Raw genomic sequence first — 14,193 nt, 5'->3', positions numbered from 1 at the left:
CAGTTAGCTTCATCTAAGATACATCAGTTAGCTTCATCTAAGATACATCAGTTAGCTTCATCTAAGTGGAAGTTGAGCCGAGGGTTTGTTGCATATTAAATAGCAGAGCAACATTATTTAGTGTCACAGACAAAAATAACTGTGTGAGAAAACTAAATGAAAAGGACATTTATTTATTTATTGTGTGCTGGATATAATATAACAGTTTTATTAGTAAACATGACAGTATGTTTGAGTGACTGACTGAGTCAATGAGATTAATGGAGAATTAATACTGGATGGATAGATGGATGGATGGATGGAGGGAGGGAGGGAGGGAGGGAGGGAGGGATGGATGGATGGATGGATGGATGGATGGATGGAGGGAGGGAGGGATGAAGGTAGGGAGGGAGGGATGGATGGATGGAGGGAGGGAGGGAGGGATGGAGGGAGGGAGGGAGGGAGGGATGGATGGAGGGAGGGATGGATGGATGGATGGATGGAGGGAGGGAGGGAGGGAGGGAGGGAGGGATGGATGGAGGGAGGGAGGGAGGGAGGGATGGAGGGAGGGAGGGATGGAGGGAGGGAGGGAGGGAGGGAGGGATGGATGGATGGATGGATGGAGGGAGGGAGGGATGAAGGTAGGGAGGGAGGGAGGGAGGGAGGGAGGGAGGGAGGGAGGGAGGGAGGGATGGATGGATGGAGGGAGGGATGAAGGGAGGGAGGGATGAAGGTAGGGATGGATGGATGGATGGATGAATGGATGAATGTAGGGAGGGAGGGAGGGAGGGAGGGAGGGAGGGATGAAGGTAGGGATGGATGGATGGATGGATGAATGTAGGGAGGGAGGGAGGGAGGGAGGGATGGATGGATGGATGGATGGATGGAGGGAGGGAGGGAGGGATGAAGGTAGGGATGGATGGATGGATGGATGAATGTAGGGAGGGAGGGAGGGATGAAGGTAGGGATGGATGGATGGATGGATGAATGTAGGGAGGGATGGATGGATGGATGGAGGGAGGGATGAAGGTAGGGATGGATGGATGGATGGATGAATGTAGGGAGGGAGGGAGGGAGGGAGGGATGGATGGATGGATGGATGGAGGGAGGGAGGGAGGGATGAAGGTAGGGATGAATGTAGGGAGGGAGGGAGGGAGGGATGGAGGGAGGGATGGATGGATGGAGGGATGGATGGATGGAGGGATGGATGGATGGAGGGAGGGAGGGAGGGATGGATGGATGAATTACCTTGACAGACGACTGCAGGTCAGAGATGGTCTGAACTCTGTTCCCCGTGTCTGGATCCCACAGCTGATCACAACAACGTTAAGGAGAAAAATGTGCGTGCGTGCCTGCGTGCCTGCGTGCCTGCATGCGTGCCTGCGTGCGTGCGTGCATGCGTGCCTGCGTGCCTGCGTGCCTGCGTGCGTGCGTGCCTGCGTGCCTGCGTGCGTGCGTGCCTGCGTGCCTGCCTGCATGCGTGCCTGCATGCGTGCCTGCGTGCGTGCGTGCCTGCCTGCGTGCGTGCCTGCGTGCGTGCCTGCGTGCGTGCCTGCCTGCGTGCGTGCCTGCGTGCGTGCATGCCTGCGTGCGTGCCTGCGTGCCTGCCTGCGTGCGTGCCTGCCTGCGTGCGTGCCTGCGTGCGTGCGTGCCTGCGTGCGTGCGTGCCTGCGTGCGTGCCTGCCTGCGTGCGTGCCTGCCTGCGTGCGTGCCTGCGTGCGTGCCTGCATGCGTGCCTGCGTGCGTGCGTGCCTGCCTGCGTGCGTGCCTGCGTGCGTGCCTGCATGCGTGCCTGCCTGCGTGCGTGCCTGCGTGCGTGCCTGCCTGCGTGCGTGCCTGCGTGCCTGCCTGCGTGCGTGCCTGCATGCGTGCCTGCGTGCGTGCCTGCATGCGTGCCTGCGTGCGTGCCTGCATGCGTGCCTGCGTGCGTGCCTGCGTGCGTGCGTGCCTGCGTGCGTGCGTGCCTGCGTGCCTGCGTGCGTGCCTGCGTGCGTGCGTGCCTGCGTGCGTGCCTGCGTGCGTGCCTGCGTGCGTGCGTGCGTGCTTGAGGGCTTGAAATGGTTTAATCCAACGTTCCCCCCCCATGCGTAATACGCTAAACCCGCTATTTGTTTAATGTGTTTAATTCGCCGTTTTTTTAATAATTAAAAAGAAAGAGCGGATTTGTGGCGGACCTGGTGACGAGGCCGTCGCGTTACGACGGAAAACAAGCCGTGCTCTGAGCTGAGCTAGGGCTTCTGGGAAAATTAGTTCAATGCCCATTAGGCCACGGACCCCCCATTTGAAAACATATGCCAGTGACCCCGATAAGGGAGGATTTTTACGGCTCTAGCAGTGATTCCGAAAATGTAGATGTGTGTTATGGCCAACTATGTAATCTAAATGTAGATGTGTGTTATGGCCAACTATGTAATCTAAATGTAGATGTGTGTTATGGCCAACTATGTAATCTAAATGTAGATGTGTGTTATGGCCAACTATGTAATCTAAATGTAGATGTGTGTTATGGCCAACTATGTAATCTAAATGTACATGTGTGTTATGGCCAACTATGTAATCTAAATGTAGATGTGTGTTATGGCCAACTATGTAATCTAAATGTAGATGTGTGTTATGGCCAACTATGTAATCTAAATGTAGATGTGTGTTATGGCCAACTATGTAATCTAAATGTAGATGTGTGTTATGGCCAACTATGTAATCTAAATGTAGATGTGTGTTATGGCCAACTATGTAATCTAAATGTAGATGTGTGTTATGGCCAACTATGTAATCTAAATGTAGATGTGTGTTATGGCCAACTATGTAATCTAAATGTAGATGTGTGTTATGGCCAACTATGTAATCTAAATGTAGATGTGTGTTATGGTCAACTATGTAATCTAAATGTAGATGTGTGTTATGGCCAACTATGTAATCTAAATGTAGATGTGTGTTATGGCCAACTATGTAATCTAAATGTAGATGTGTGTTATGGTCAACTATGTAATCTAAATGTACATGTGTGTTATGGCCAACTATGTAATCTAAATGTAGATGTGTGTTATGGTCAACTATGTAATCTAAATGTAGATGTGTGTTATGGCCAACTATGTAATCTAAATGTAGATGTGTGTTATGGCCAACTATGTAATCTAAATGTACATGTGTGTTATGGCCAACTATGTAATCTAAATGTACATGTGTGTTATGGCCAACTATGTAATCTAAATGTAGATGTGTGTTATGGCCAACTATGTAATCTAAATGTGTGTTATGGCCAACTATGTAATCTAAATGTACATGTGTGTTATGGCCAACTATGTAATCTAAATGTAGATGTGTGTTATGGCCAACTATGTAATCTAAATGTAGATGTGTGTTATGGCCAACTATGTAATCTAAATGTAGATGTGTGTTATGGCCAACTATGTAATCTAAATGTAGATGTGTGTTATGGCCAACTATGTAATCTAAATGTAGATGTGTGTTATGGCCAACTATGTAATCTAAATGTAGATGTGTGTTATGGCCAACTATGTAATCTAAATGTAGATGTGTGTTATGGCCAACTATGTAATCTTCTATACAAAGAATTAGATAAACATTGTGCCGTTAAACATAATAATACGATTTATAGAACTAAACAACCGTATTGGAATGGTGAATTGAATGTCCTGTGGCTTAGCCTGCGCACAGCAGAGAGAGTGTTAGTCTTAGCCTGCGCACAGCAGAGAGAGTGTTTTTGGAGTGTAAAGATCAGGGCAGGAAGAGAACATTTCGGGATGAATTCAAACGCGCCCGAGCGATTCCCAAGCGCGAGTTGAATTTGGAGCGCTGTGATTGGTTGTAGGAAGTAGGAAGCGCTGGGCTGTGTTTTGGACCGCACACAAGTGTTATGCCTACTAGTACTCTATGACTAGTACTAACCCTATCTCTAACTCTAACCTAAACATAACCGCAAGCAGGGGAGCAACGCATCCCTCACCAACCTTAATCCAATCTTTTGAATGCATCCCTCACCAACCTTAATCCAAAAACTATTAACGTACCCCTCACCAACCTTAATCCAAAAACTATTAACGTACCCCTCACCAACCTTAATCCAAAAACTATTAACGTACCCCTCACCAACCTTAATCCAAAAACTATTAACGTACCCCTCACCAACCTTAATCCAAAAACTATTAACGTACCCCTCACCAACCTTAATCCAAAAACTATTAACGTACCCCTCACCAACCTTAATCCAAAAACTATCAACGTACCCCTCACCAACCTTAATCCAAAAACTATTAACGAACCCCTCACCAACCTTAATCCAAAAACTATTAATGTACCCCTCACCAACCTTAATCCAAAAACTATTAACGTACCCCTCACCAACCTTAATCCAAAAACTATTAAAAAGTCTGCAGTAGTAAAAGAGGTGGCGGCAGTGGGGCGCGAACGCGTGAAGCATGGTATTACAAGTCGGCGTAGTAATCCACTAGGCTAGCGAGGCAGCTGGCAGAATGGGGTTTTGAGTTTGTATTAGAAGGTGAGGTTCCGCCCGCGCGGGCGGCACTTTCCTTCGCTACTAGTAGTAGGGTGGGGCGAACGTGGTGCAACGAGCGCTCCTTCCCGCAGAACCTGCTTGGGAATCGCTCGGACGCAATTCAAACGATGCCAAACTATTTTTGAAAGAAGGCTTAGGTTCTATAAAAGACGTTTTAAGAGAGGGCAAGCCTTAGAAATCGACCAAACACAGTTTAACAATCCACAATTATTTTGGAGAGAAATAAATAAATTGGGTCCTCAAAAGAGTAAGCTGCTACCAATGGAGATCCTAATGGAAAATGGTGAATCATCATTTGAAACCAATCAGATAGTAAAACGGTGGGGAAATGATTATAGGGATCTGTATGCTTGCTGTAATCTTCCTCTATTCAATGAGCAGTTCCTAAAATAAACATGTAAACTGGTGCAATGAGCATACAACATACTACCAACATGTAAACTGGTGCAATGAGCATACAACATACTACCAACATGTAAACTGGTGCAATGAGCATACAACATACTACCAACATGTAAACTGGTGCAATGAGCATACAACATACTACCAACATGTAAACTGGTGCAATGAGCATACAACATACTACCAACATGTAAACTGGTGCAATGAGCATACAACATACTACCAACATGTAAACTGGTGCAATGAGCATACAACATACTACCAACAGCATATACTGAATAATGATATAACCATACAGGAGGTTCAGGATGCTGAACATACAACATACTACCAACAGCATATACTGAATAATGATATAACCATACAGGAGGTCCAGGATGCTATAGAGAGAGCTAAATTAAAAAAGGCAGTAGGTGTGGAGGAACCCAATGAAGTGCTTAAATCCCCTCAGATGCTGACTGTACTGCACTCCTTATGTCAAGTCTGTTTCAATACAGGCATCAAAGCAAAGCAAAGTTCTTTGTTTACCCAGGGTGAATGGACTAAGCTCGAGATGCTTGGTTACAGCCAGACCCTGCTCATAGAACATTTCATGGTAGGGGTTCAATGCCTTGCTCAAAGGCACTTCAGCGGTGGTAATTTTAACGTGCCGGTCCGGGGATTCGAACTGGCGACCTTCCGATAACAAGACCGCTCCGCAAACCGTTCGGCCACCGCTGCTCCAAAGCCCTCGGGGTGGGACAAATCAATAATTATACCCATTCCAAAATCACCAAAGGTCGATCCTAGAGTCCCTCTAAATTATAGAGGCATCAGTTTGCTCAGTACAGTCTATAAGCTTTATTCATTAGGCTTTATTCATCAGTTTGCTCAGTACAGTCTATAAGCTTTATTCATCAGTTTGCTCAGTACAGTCTATAAGCTTTATTCATCAGTTTGCTCAGTACAGTCTATAAGCTTTATTCATCAGTTTGCTCAGTACAGTCTATAAGCTTTATTCCAGTGTTGTAAATCAAAGACTTACTGATTACCTGGAGCAGTAACATGTTGGTGGATGAACAAAACGGCTTCAGAAAAAACAGGGCTTGTATTGAGCATATTTTTGTTATATAATCTATAGTAAGAGCTAGATTAGAGGAGGGTAAAAACAGCTGAAAATGAGTCAAATGTACAAGAAATGCTGAATATTGCATGTCTGGTGCAGTAAATGGAGACTTCATGTCTATGGTGCAGTAAATGGAGACTTCATGTCTATGGTGCAGTAAATGGAGACTTCATGTCTGGTGCAGTAAATGGAGACTTCATGTCTGGTGCAGTAAATGGAGACTTCATGTCTGGTGCAGTAAATGGAGACTTCATGTCTGGTGCAGTAAATGGAGACTCCATGGCTATGGTGCAGTAAATGGAGACTTCATGTCTATGGTGCAGTAAATGGAGACTTCATGTCTGGTGCAGTAAATGGAGACTTCATGTCTGGTGCAGTAAATGGAGACTTCATGTCTATGGTGCAGTAAATGGAGACTTCATGTCTGGTGCAGTAAATGGAGACTTCATGTCTATGGTGCAGTAAATGGAGACTTCATGTCTGGTGCAGTAAATGGAGACTTCATGTCTATGGTGCAGTAAATGGAGACTTCATGTCTGGTGCAGTAAATGGAGACTTCATGTCTGGTGCAGTAAATGGAGACTTCATGTCTATGGTGCAGTAAATGGAGACTTCATGTCTGGTGCAGTAAATGGAGACTTCATGTCTGGTGCAGTAAATGGAGACTTCATGTCTGGTGCAGTAAATGGAGACTTCATGTCTGGTGCAGTAAATGGAGACTTCATGTCTATGGTGCAGTAAATGGAGACTTCATGTCTGGTGCAGTAAATGGAGACTTCATGTCTGGTGCAGTAAATGGAGACTTCATGTCTGGTGCAGTAAATGGAGACTTCATGTCTGGTGCAGTAAATGGAGACTTCATGTCTATGGTGCAGTAAATGGAGACTTCATGTCTGGTGCAGTAAATGGAGACTTCATGTCTATGGTGCAGTAAATGGAGACTTCATGTCTGGTGCAGTAAATGGAGACTTCATGTCTATGGTGCAGTAAATGGAGACTTCATGTCTGGTGCAGTAAATGGAGACTTCATGTCTGGTGCAGTAAATGGAGACTTCATGTCTGGTGCAGTAAATGGAGACTTCATGTCTATGGTGCAGTAAATGGAGACTTCATGTCTGGTGCAGTAAATGGAGACTTCATGTCTATGGTGCAGTAAATGGAGACTTCATGTCTGGTGCAGTAAATGGAGACTTCATGTCTGGTGCAGTAAATGGAGACTTCATGTCTGGTGCAGTAAATGGAGACTTCATGTCTATGGTGCAGTAAATGGAGACTTCATGTCTGGTGCAGTAAATGGAGACTTCATGTCTGGTGCAGTAAATGGAGACTTCATGTCTGGTGCAGTAAATGGAGACTTCATGTCTGGTGCAGTAAATGGAGACTTCATGTCTATGGTGCAGTAAATGGAGACTTCATGTCTGGTGCAGTAAATGGAGACTTCATGTCTGGTGCAGTAAATGGAGACTTCATGTCTGGTGCAGTAAATGGAGACTTCATGTCTGGTGCAGTAAATGGAGACTTCATGTCTATGGTGCAGTAAATGGAGACTTCATGTCTGGTGCAGTAAATGGAGACTTCATGTCTATGGTGCAGTAAATGGAGACTTCATGTCTGGTGCAGTAAATGGAGACTTCATGTCTGGTGCAGTAAATGGAGACTTCATGTCTATGGTGCAGTACATGGAGACTTCATGTCTGGTGCAGTAAATGGAGACTTCATGTCTGGTGCAGTAAATGGAGACTTCATGTCTATGGTGCAGTAAATGGAGACTTCATGTCTGGTGCAGTAAATGGAGACTTCATGTCTGGTGCAGTAAATGGAGACTTCATGTCTATGGTGCAGTAAATGGAGACTTCATGTCTGGTGCAGTAAATGGAGACTTCATGTCTATGGTGCAGTAAATGGAGACTTCATGTCTGGTGCAGTAAATGGAGACTTCATGTCTATGGTGCAGTAAATGGAGACTTCATGTCTATGGTGCAGTAAATGGAGACTTCATGTCTGGTGCATTAAATGGAGACTTCATGTCTATGGTGCAGTAAATGGAGACTTCATGTCTGGTGCAGTAAATGGAGACTTCATGTCTGGTGCAGTAAATGGAGACTTCATGTCTATGGTGCAGTAAATGGAGACTTCATGTCTGGTGCAGTAAATGGAGACTTCATGTCTGGTGCAGTAAATGGAGACTTCATGTCTGGTGCAGTAAATGGAGACTTCATGTCTATGGTGCAGTAAATGGAGAATTCATGTCTATGGTGCAGTAAATGGAGACTTCATGTCTATGGTGCAGTAAATGGAGACTTCATGTCTGGTGCAGTAAATGGAGACTTCATGTCTGGTGCAGTAAATGGAGACTCCATGGCTATGGTGCAGTAAATGGAGACTTCATGTCTGGTGCAGTAAATGGAGACTTCATGTCTGGTGCAGTAAATGGAGACTTCATGTCTGGTGCAGTAAATGGAGACTTCATGTCTGGTGCAGTAAATGGAGACTTCATGTCTATGGTGCAGTAAATGGAGACTTCATGTCTGGTGCAGTAAATGGAGACTTCATGTCTATGGTGCAGTAAATGGAGACTTCATGTCTGGTGCAGTAGATGGAGACTTCATGTCTGGTGCAGTAAATGGAGACTTCATGTCTGGTGCAGTAAATGGAGACTTCATGTCTATGGTGCAGTAAATGGAGACTTCATGTCTATGGTGCAGTAAATGGAGACTTCATGTCTGGTGCAGTAAATGGAGACTTCATGGCTATGGTGCAGTAAATGGAGACTCCATGTCTATGGTGCAGTAAATGGAGACTTCATGTCTGGTGCAGTAAATGGAGACTTCATGTCTGGTGCAGTAAATGGAGACTTCATGTCTGGTGCAGTAAATGGAGACTTCATGTCTGGTGCAGTAAATGGAGACTTCATGTCTGGTGCAGTAAATGGAGACTTCATGTCTGGTGCAGTAAATGGAGACTTCATGTCTATGGTGCAGTAAATGGAGACTTCATGTCTATGGTGCAGTAAATTGAGACTTCATGTCTGGTGCAGTAAATGGAGACTTCATGTCCGGTGCAGTAAATGGAGACTTCTTGTCTGGTGCAGTAAATGGAGACTTCATGTCTATGGTGCAGTAAATGGAGACTTCATGTCTATGGTGCAGTAAATGGAGACTTCATGTCTGGTGCAGTAAATGGAGACTTCATGTCTATGGTGCAGTAAATGGAGACTTCATGTCTATGGTGCAGTAAATGGAGACTTCATGTCTGGTGCAGTAAATGGAGACTTCATGTCTATGGTGCAGTAAATGGAGACTTCATGTCTGGTGCAGTAAATGGAGACTTCATGTCTATGGTGCAGTAAATGGAGACTTCATGTCTATGGTGCAGTAAATGGAGACTTCATGTCTGGTGCAGTAAATGGAGACTTCATGTCTGGTGCAGTAAATGGAGACTTCATGTCTGGTGCAGTAAATGGAGACTTCATGTCTGGTGCAGTAAATGGAGACTTCATGTCTATGGTGCAGTAAATGGAGACTTCATGTCTGGTGCAGTAAATGTAGACTTCATGTCTGGTGCAGTAAATGGAGACTTCATGTCTGGTGCAGTAAATGGAGACTTCATGTCTATGGTGCAGTAAATGGAGACTTCATGTCTATGGTGCAGTAAATGGAGACTTCATGTCTGGTGCAGTAAATGGAGACTTCATGTCTATGGTGCAGTAAATGGAGACTTCATGTCTGGTGCAGTAAATGGAGACTTCATGTCTGGTGCAGTAAATGGAGACTTCATGTCTGGTGCAGTAAATGGAGACTTCATGTCTGGTGCAGTAAATGGAGACTTCATGTCTGGTGCAGTAAATGGAGACTTCATGTCTATGGTGCAGTAAATGGAGACTTCATGTCTATGGTGCAGTAAATGGAGACTTCATGTCTATGGTGCAGTAAATGGAGACTTCATGTCTGGTGCAGTAAATGGAGACTTCATGTCTATGGTGCAGTAAATGGAGACTTCATGTCTGGTGCAGTAAATGGAGACTTCATGTCTATGGTGCAGTAAATGGAGACTTCATGTCTGGTGCAGTAAATGGAGACTTCATGTCTATGGTGCAGTAAATGGAGACTTCATGTCTATGGTGCAGTAAATGGAGACTTCATGTCTGGTGCAGTAAATGGAGACTTCATGTCTGGTGCAGTAAATGGAGACTTCATGTCTGGTGCAGTAAATGGAGACTTCATGTCTATGGTGCAGTAAATGGAGACTTCATGTCTAGGGTGCAGTAAATGGAGACTTCATGTCTGGTGCAGTAAATGGAGACTTCATGTCTATGGTGCAGTAAATGGAGACTTCATGTCTGGTGCAGTAAATGGAGACTTCATGTCTATGGTGCAGTAAATGGAGACTTCATGTCTGGTGCAGTAAATGGAGACTTCATGTCTGGTGCAGTAAATGGAGACTTCATGTCTGGTGCAGTAAATGGAGACTTCATGTCTATGGTGCAGTAAATGGAGACTTCATGTCTATGGTGCAGTAAATGGAGACTTCATGTCTATGGTGCAGTAAATGGAGACTTCATGTCTGGTGCAGTAAATGGAGACTTCATGTCTGGTGCAGTAAATGGAGACTTCATGTCTGGTGCAGTAAATGGAGACTTCATGTCTATGGTGCAGTAAATGGAGACTTCATGTCTAGGGTGCAGTAAATGGAGACTTCATGTCTGGTGCAGTAAATGGAGACTTCATGTCTATGGTGCAGTAAATGGAGACTTCATGTCTATGGTGCAGTAAATGGAGACTTCATGTCTGGTGCAGTAAATGGAGACTTCATGTCTATGGTGCAGTAAATGGAGACTTCATGTCTATGGTGCAGTAAATGGAGACTTCATGTCTGGTGCAGTAAATGGAGACTTCATGTCTATGGTGCAGTAAATGGAGACTTCATGTCTATGGTGCAGTAAATGGAGACTTCATGTCTATGGTGCAGTAAATGGAGACTTCATGTCTGGTGCAGTAAATGGAGACATCATGTCTATGGTGCAGTAAATGGAGACTTCATGTCTGGTGCAGTAAATGGAGACTTCATGTCTGGTGCAGTAAATGGAGACTTCATGTCTGGTGCAGTAAATGGAGACTTCATGTCTATGGTGCAGTAAATGGAGACTTCATGTCTGGTGCAGTAAATGGAGACTTCATGTCTGGTGCAGTAAATGGAGACTTCATGTCTGGTGCAGTAAATGGAGACTTCATGTCTATGGTGCAGTAAATGGAGACTTCATGTCTGGTGCAGTAAATGGAGACTTCATGTCTATGGTGCAGTAAATGGAGACTTCATGTCTGGTGCAGTAAATGGAGACTTCATGTCTGGTGCAGTAAATGGAGACTTCATGTCTATAGTGCAGTAAATGGAGACTTCATGTCTATGGTGCAGTAAATGGAGACTTCATGTCTTTGGTGCAGTAAATGGAGACTTCATGTCTGGTGCAGTAAATGGAGACTTCATGTCTATGGTGCAGTAAATGGAGACTTCATGTCTGGTGCAGTAAATGGAGACTTCATGTCTATGGTGCAGTAAATGGAGACTTCATGTCTGGTGCAGTAAATGGAGACTTCATGTCTATGGTGCAGTAAATGGAGACTTCATGTCTGGTGCAGTAAATGGAGACTTCATGTCTGGTGCAGTAAATGGAGACTTCATGTCTGGTGCAGTAAATGGAGACTTCATGTCTATGGTGCAGTAAATGGAGACTTCATGTCTATGGTGCAGTAAATGGAGACTTCATGTCTGGTGCAGTAAATGGAGACTTCATGTCTATGGTGCAGTAAATGGAGACTTCATGTCTATGGTGCAGTAAATGGAGACTTCATGTCTGGTGCAGTAAATGGAGACTTCATGGCTATGGTGCAGTAAATGGAGACTCCATGTCTATGGTGCAGTAAATGGAGACTTCATGTCTGGTGCAGTAAATGGAGACTTCATGTCTGGTGCAGTAAATGGAGACTTCATGTCTGGTGCAGTAAATGGAGACTTCATGTCTGGTGCAGTAAATGGAGACTTCATGTCTGGTGCAGTAAATGGAGACTTCATGTCTGGTGCAGTAAATGGAGACTTCATGTCTATGGTGCAGTAAATGGAGACTTCATGTCTATGGTGCAGTAAATTGAGACTTCATGTCTGGTGCAGTAAATGGAGACTTCATGTCCGGTGCAGTAAATGGAGACTTCTTGTCTGGTGCAGTAAATGGAGACTTCATGTCTATGGTGCAGTAAATGGAGACTTCATGTCTATGGTGCAGTAAATGGAGACTTCATGTCTGGTGCAGTAAATGGAGACTTCATGTCTATGGTGCAGTAAATGGAGACTTCATGTCTATGGTGCAGTAAATGGAGACTTCATGTCTGGTGCAGTAAATGGAGACTTCATGTCTATGGTGCAGTAAATGGAGACTTCATGTCTGGTGCAGTAAATGGAGACTTCATGTCTATGGTGCAGTAAATGGAGACTTCATGTCTATGGTGCAGTAAATGGAGACTTCATGTCTGGTGCAGTAAATGGAGACTTCATGTCTGGTGCAGTAAATGGAGACTTCATGTCTGGTGCAGTAAATGGAGACTTCATGTCTGGTGCAGTAAATGGAGACTTCATGTCTATGGTGCAGTAAATGGAGACTTCATGTCTGGTGCAGTAAATGTAGACTTCATGTCTGGTGCAGTAAATGGAGACTTCATGTCTGGTGCAGTAAATGGAGACTTCATGTCTATGGTGCAGTAAATGGAGACTTCATGTCTATGGTGCAGTAAATGGAGACTTCATGTCTGGTGCAGTAAATGGAGACTTCATGTCTATGGTGCAGTAAATGGAGACTTCATGTCTGGTGCAGTAAATGGAGACTTCATGTCTGGTGCAGTAAATGGAGACTTCATGTCTGGTGCAGTAAATGGAGACTTCATGTCTGGTGCAGTAAATGGAGACTTCATGTCTGGTGCAGTAAATGGAGACTTCATGTCTATGGTGCAGTAAATGGAGACTTCATGTCTATGGTGCAGTAAATGGAGACTTCATGTCTATGGTGCAGTAAATGGAGACTTCATGTCTGGTGCAGTAAATGGAGACTTCATGTCTATGGTGCAGTAAATGGAGACTTCATGTCTGGTGCAGTAAATGGAGACTTCATGTCTATGGTGCAGTAAATGGAGACTTCATGTCTGGTGCAGTAAATGGAGACTTCATGTCTATGGTGCAGTAAATGGAGACTTCATGTCTATGGTGCAGTAAATGGAGACTTCATGTCTGGTGCAGTAAATGGAGACTTCATGTCTGGTGCAGTAAATGGAGACTTCATGTCTGGTGCAGTAAATGGAGACTTCATGTCTATGGTGCAGTAAATGGAGACTTCATGTCTAGGGTGCAGTAAATGGAGACTTCATGTCTGGTGCAGTAAATGGAGACTTCATGTCTATGGTGCAGTAAATGGAGACTTCATGTCTGGTGCAGTAAATGGAGACTTCATGTCTATGGTGCAGTAAATGGAGACTTCATGTCTGGTGCAGTAAATGGAGACTTCATGTCTGGTGCAGTAAATGGAGACTTCATGTCTGGTGCAGTAAATGGAGACTTCATGTCTATGGTGCAGTAAATGGAGACTTCATGTCTATGGTGCAGTAAATGGAGACTTCATGTCTATGGTGCAGTAAATGGAGACTTCATGTCTGGTGCAGTAAATGGAGACTTCATGTCTGGTGCAGTAAATGGAGACTTCATGTCTGGTGCAGTAAATGGAGACTTCATGTCTATGGTGCAGTAAATGGAGACTTCATGTCTAGGGTGCAGTAAATGGAGACTTCATGTCTGGTGCAGTAAATGGAGACTTCATGTCTATGGTGCAGTAAATGGAGACTTCATGTCTATGGTGCAGTAAATGGAGACTTCATGTCTGGTGCAGTAAATGGAGACTTCATGTCTATGGTGCAGTAAATGGAGACTTCATGTCTATGGTGCAGTAAATGGAGACTTCATGTCTGGTGCAGTAAATGGAGACTTCATGTCTATGGTGCAGTAAATGGAGACTTCATGTCTATGGTGCAGTAAATGGAGACTTCATGTCTATGGTGCAGTAAATGGAGACTTCATGTCTGGTGCAGTAAATGGAGACATCATGTCTATGGTGCAGTAAATGGAGACTTCATGT

The 14,193-nt window shown here is 44.6% G+C and overlaps 1 protein-coding gene across 1 annotated transcript in view; it reads right to left on the bottom strand.

Moving 5' to 3' along the window:
• Positions 1-14,193, bottom strand: part of LOC306919178 (WD repeat-containing protein 41-like) — a 45,093-nt gene that overhangs the window by 18,972 nt on the left and 11,928 nt on the right. The window contains exon 5 of the mRNA XM_079532007.1: positions 1,228-1,290. Coding sequence (XP_079388133.1) covers positions 1,228-1,290 — 63 coding nt within the window. The remainder of the gene's footprint in view (positions 1-1,227; positions 1,291-14,193) is intronic.

Source organism: Electrona antarctica (genome assembly GCF_951216825.1).
Source record: "Electrona antarctica genome assembly, contig: scaffold_255, whole genome shotgun sequence".
NCBI classification, from domain to species: domain Eukaryota; kingdom Metazoa; phylum Chordata; class Actinopteri; order Myctophiformes; family Myctophidae; genus Electrona; species Electrona antarctica.
This window is presented reverse-complemented; position numbering and strand designations above follow the sequence as displayed.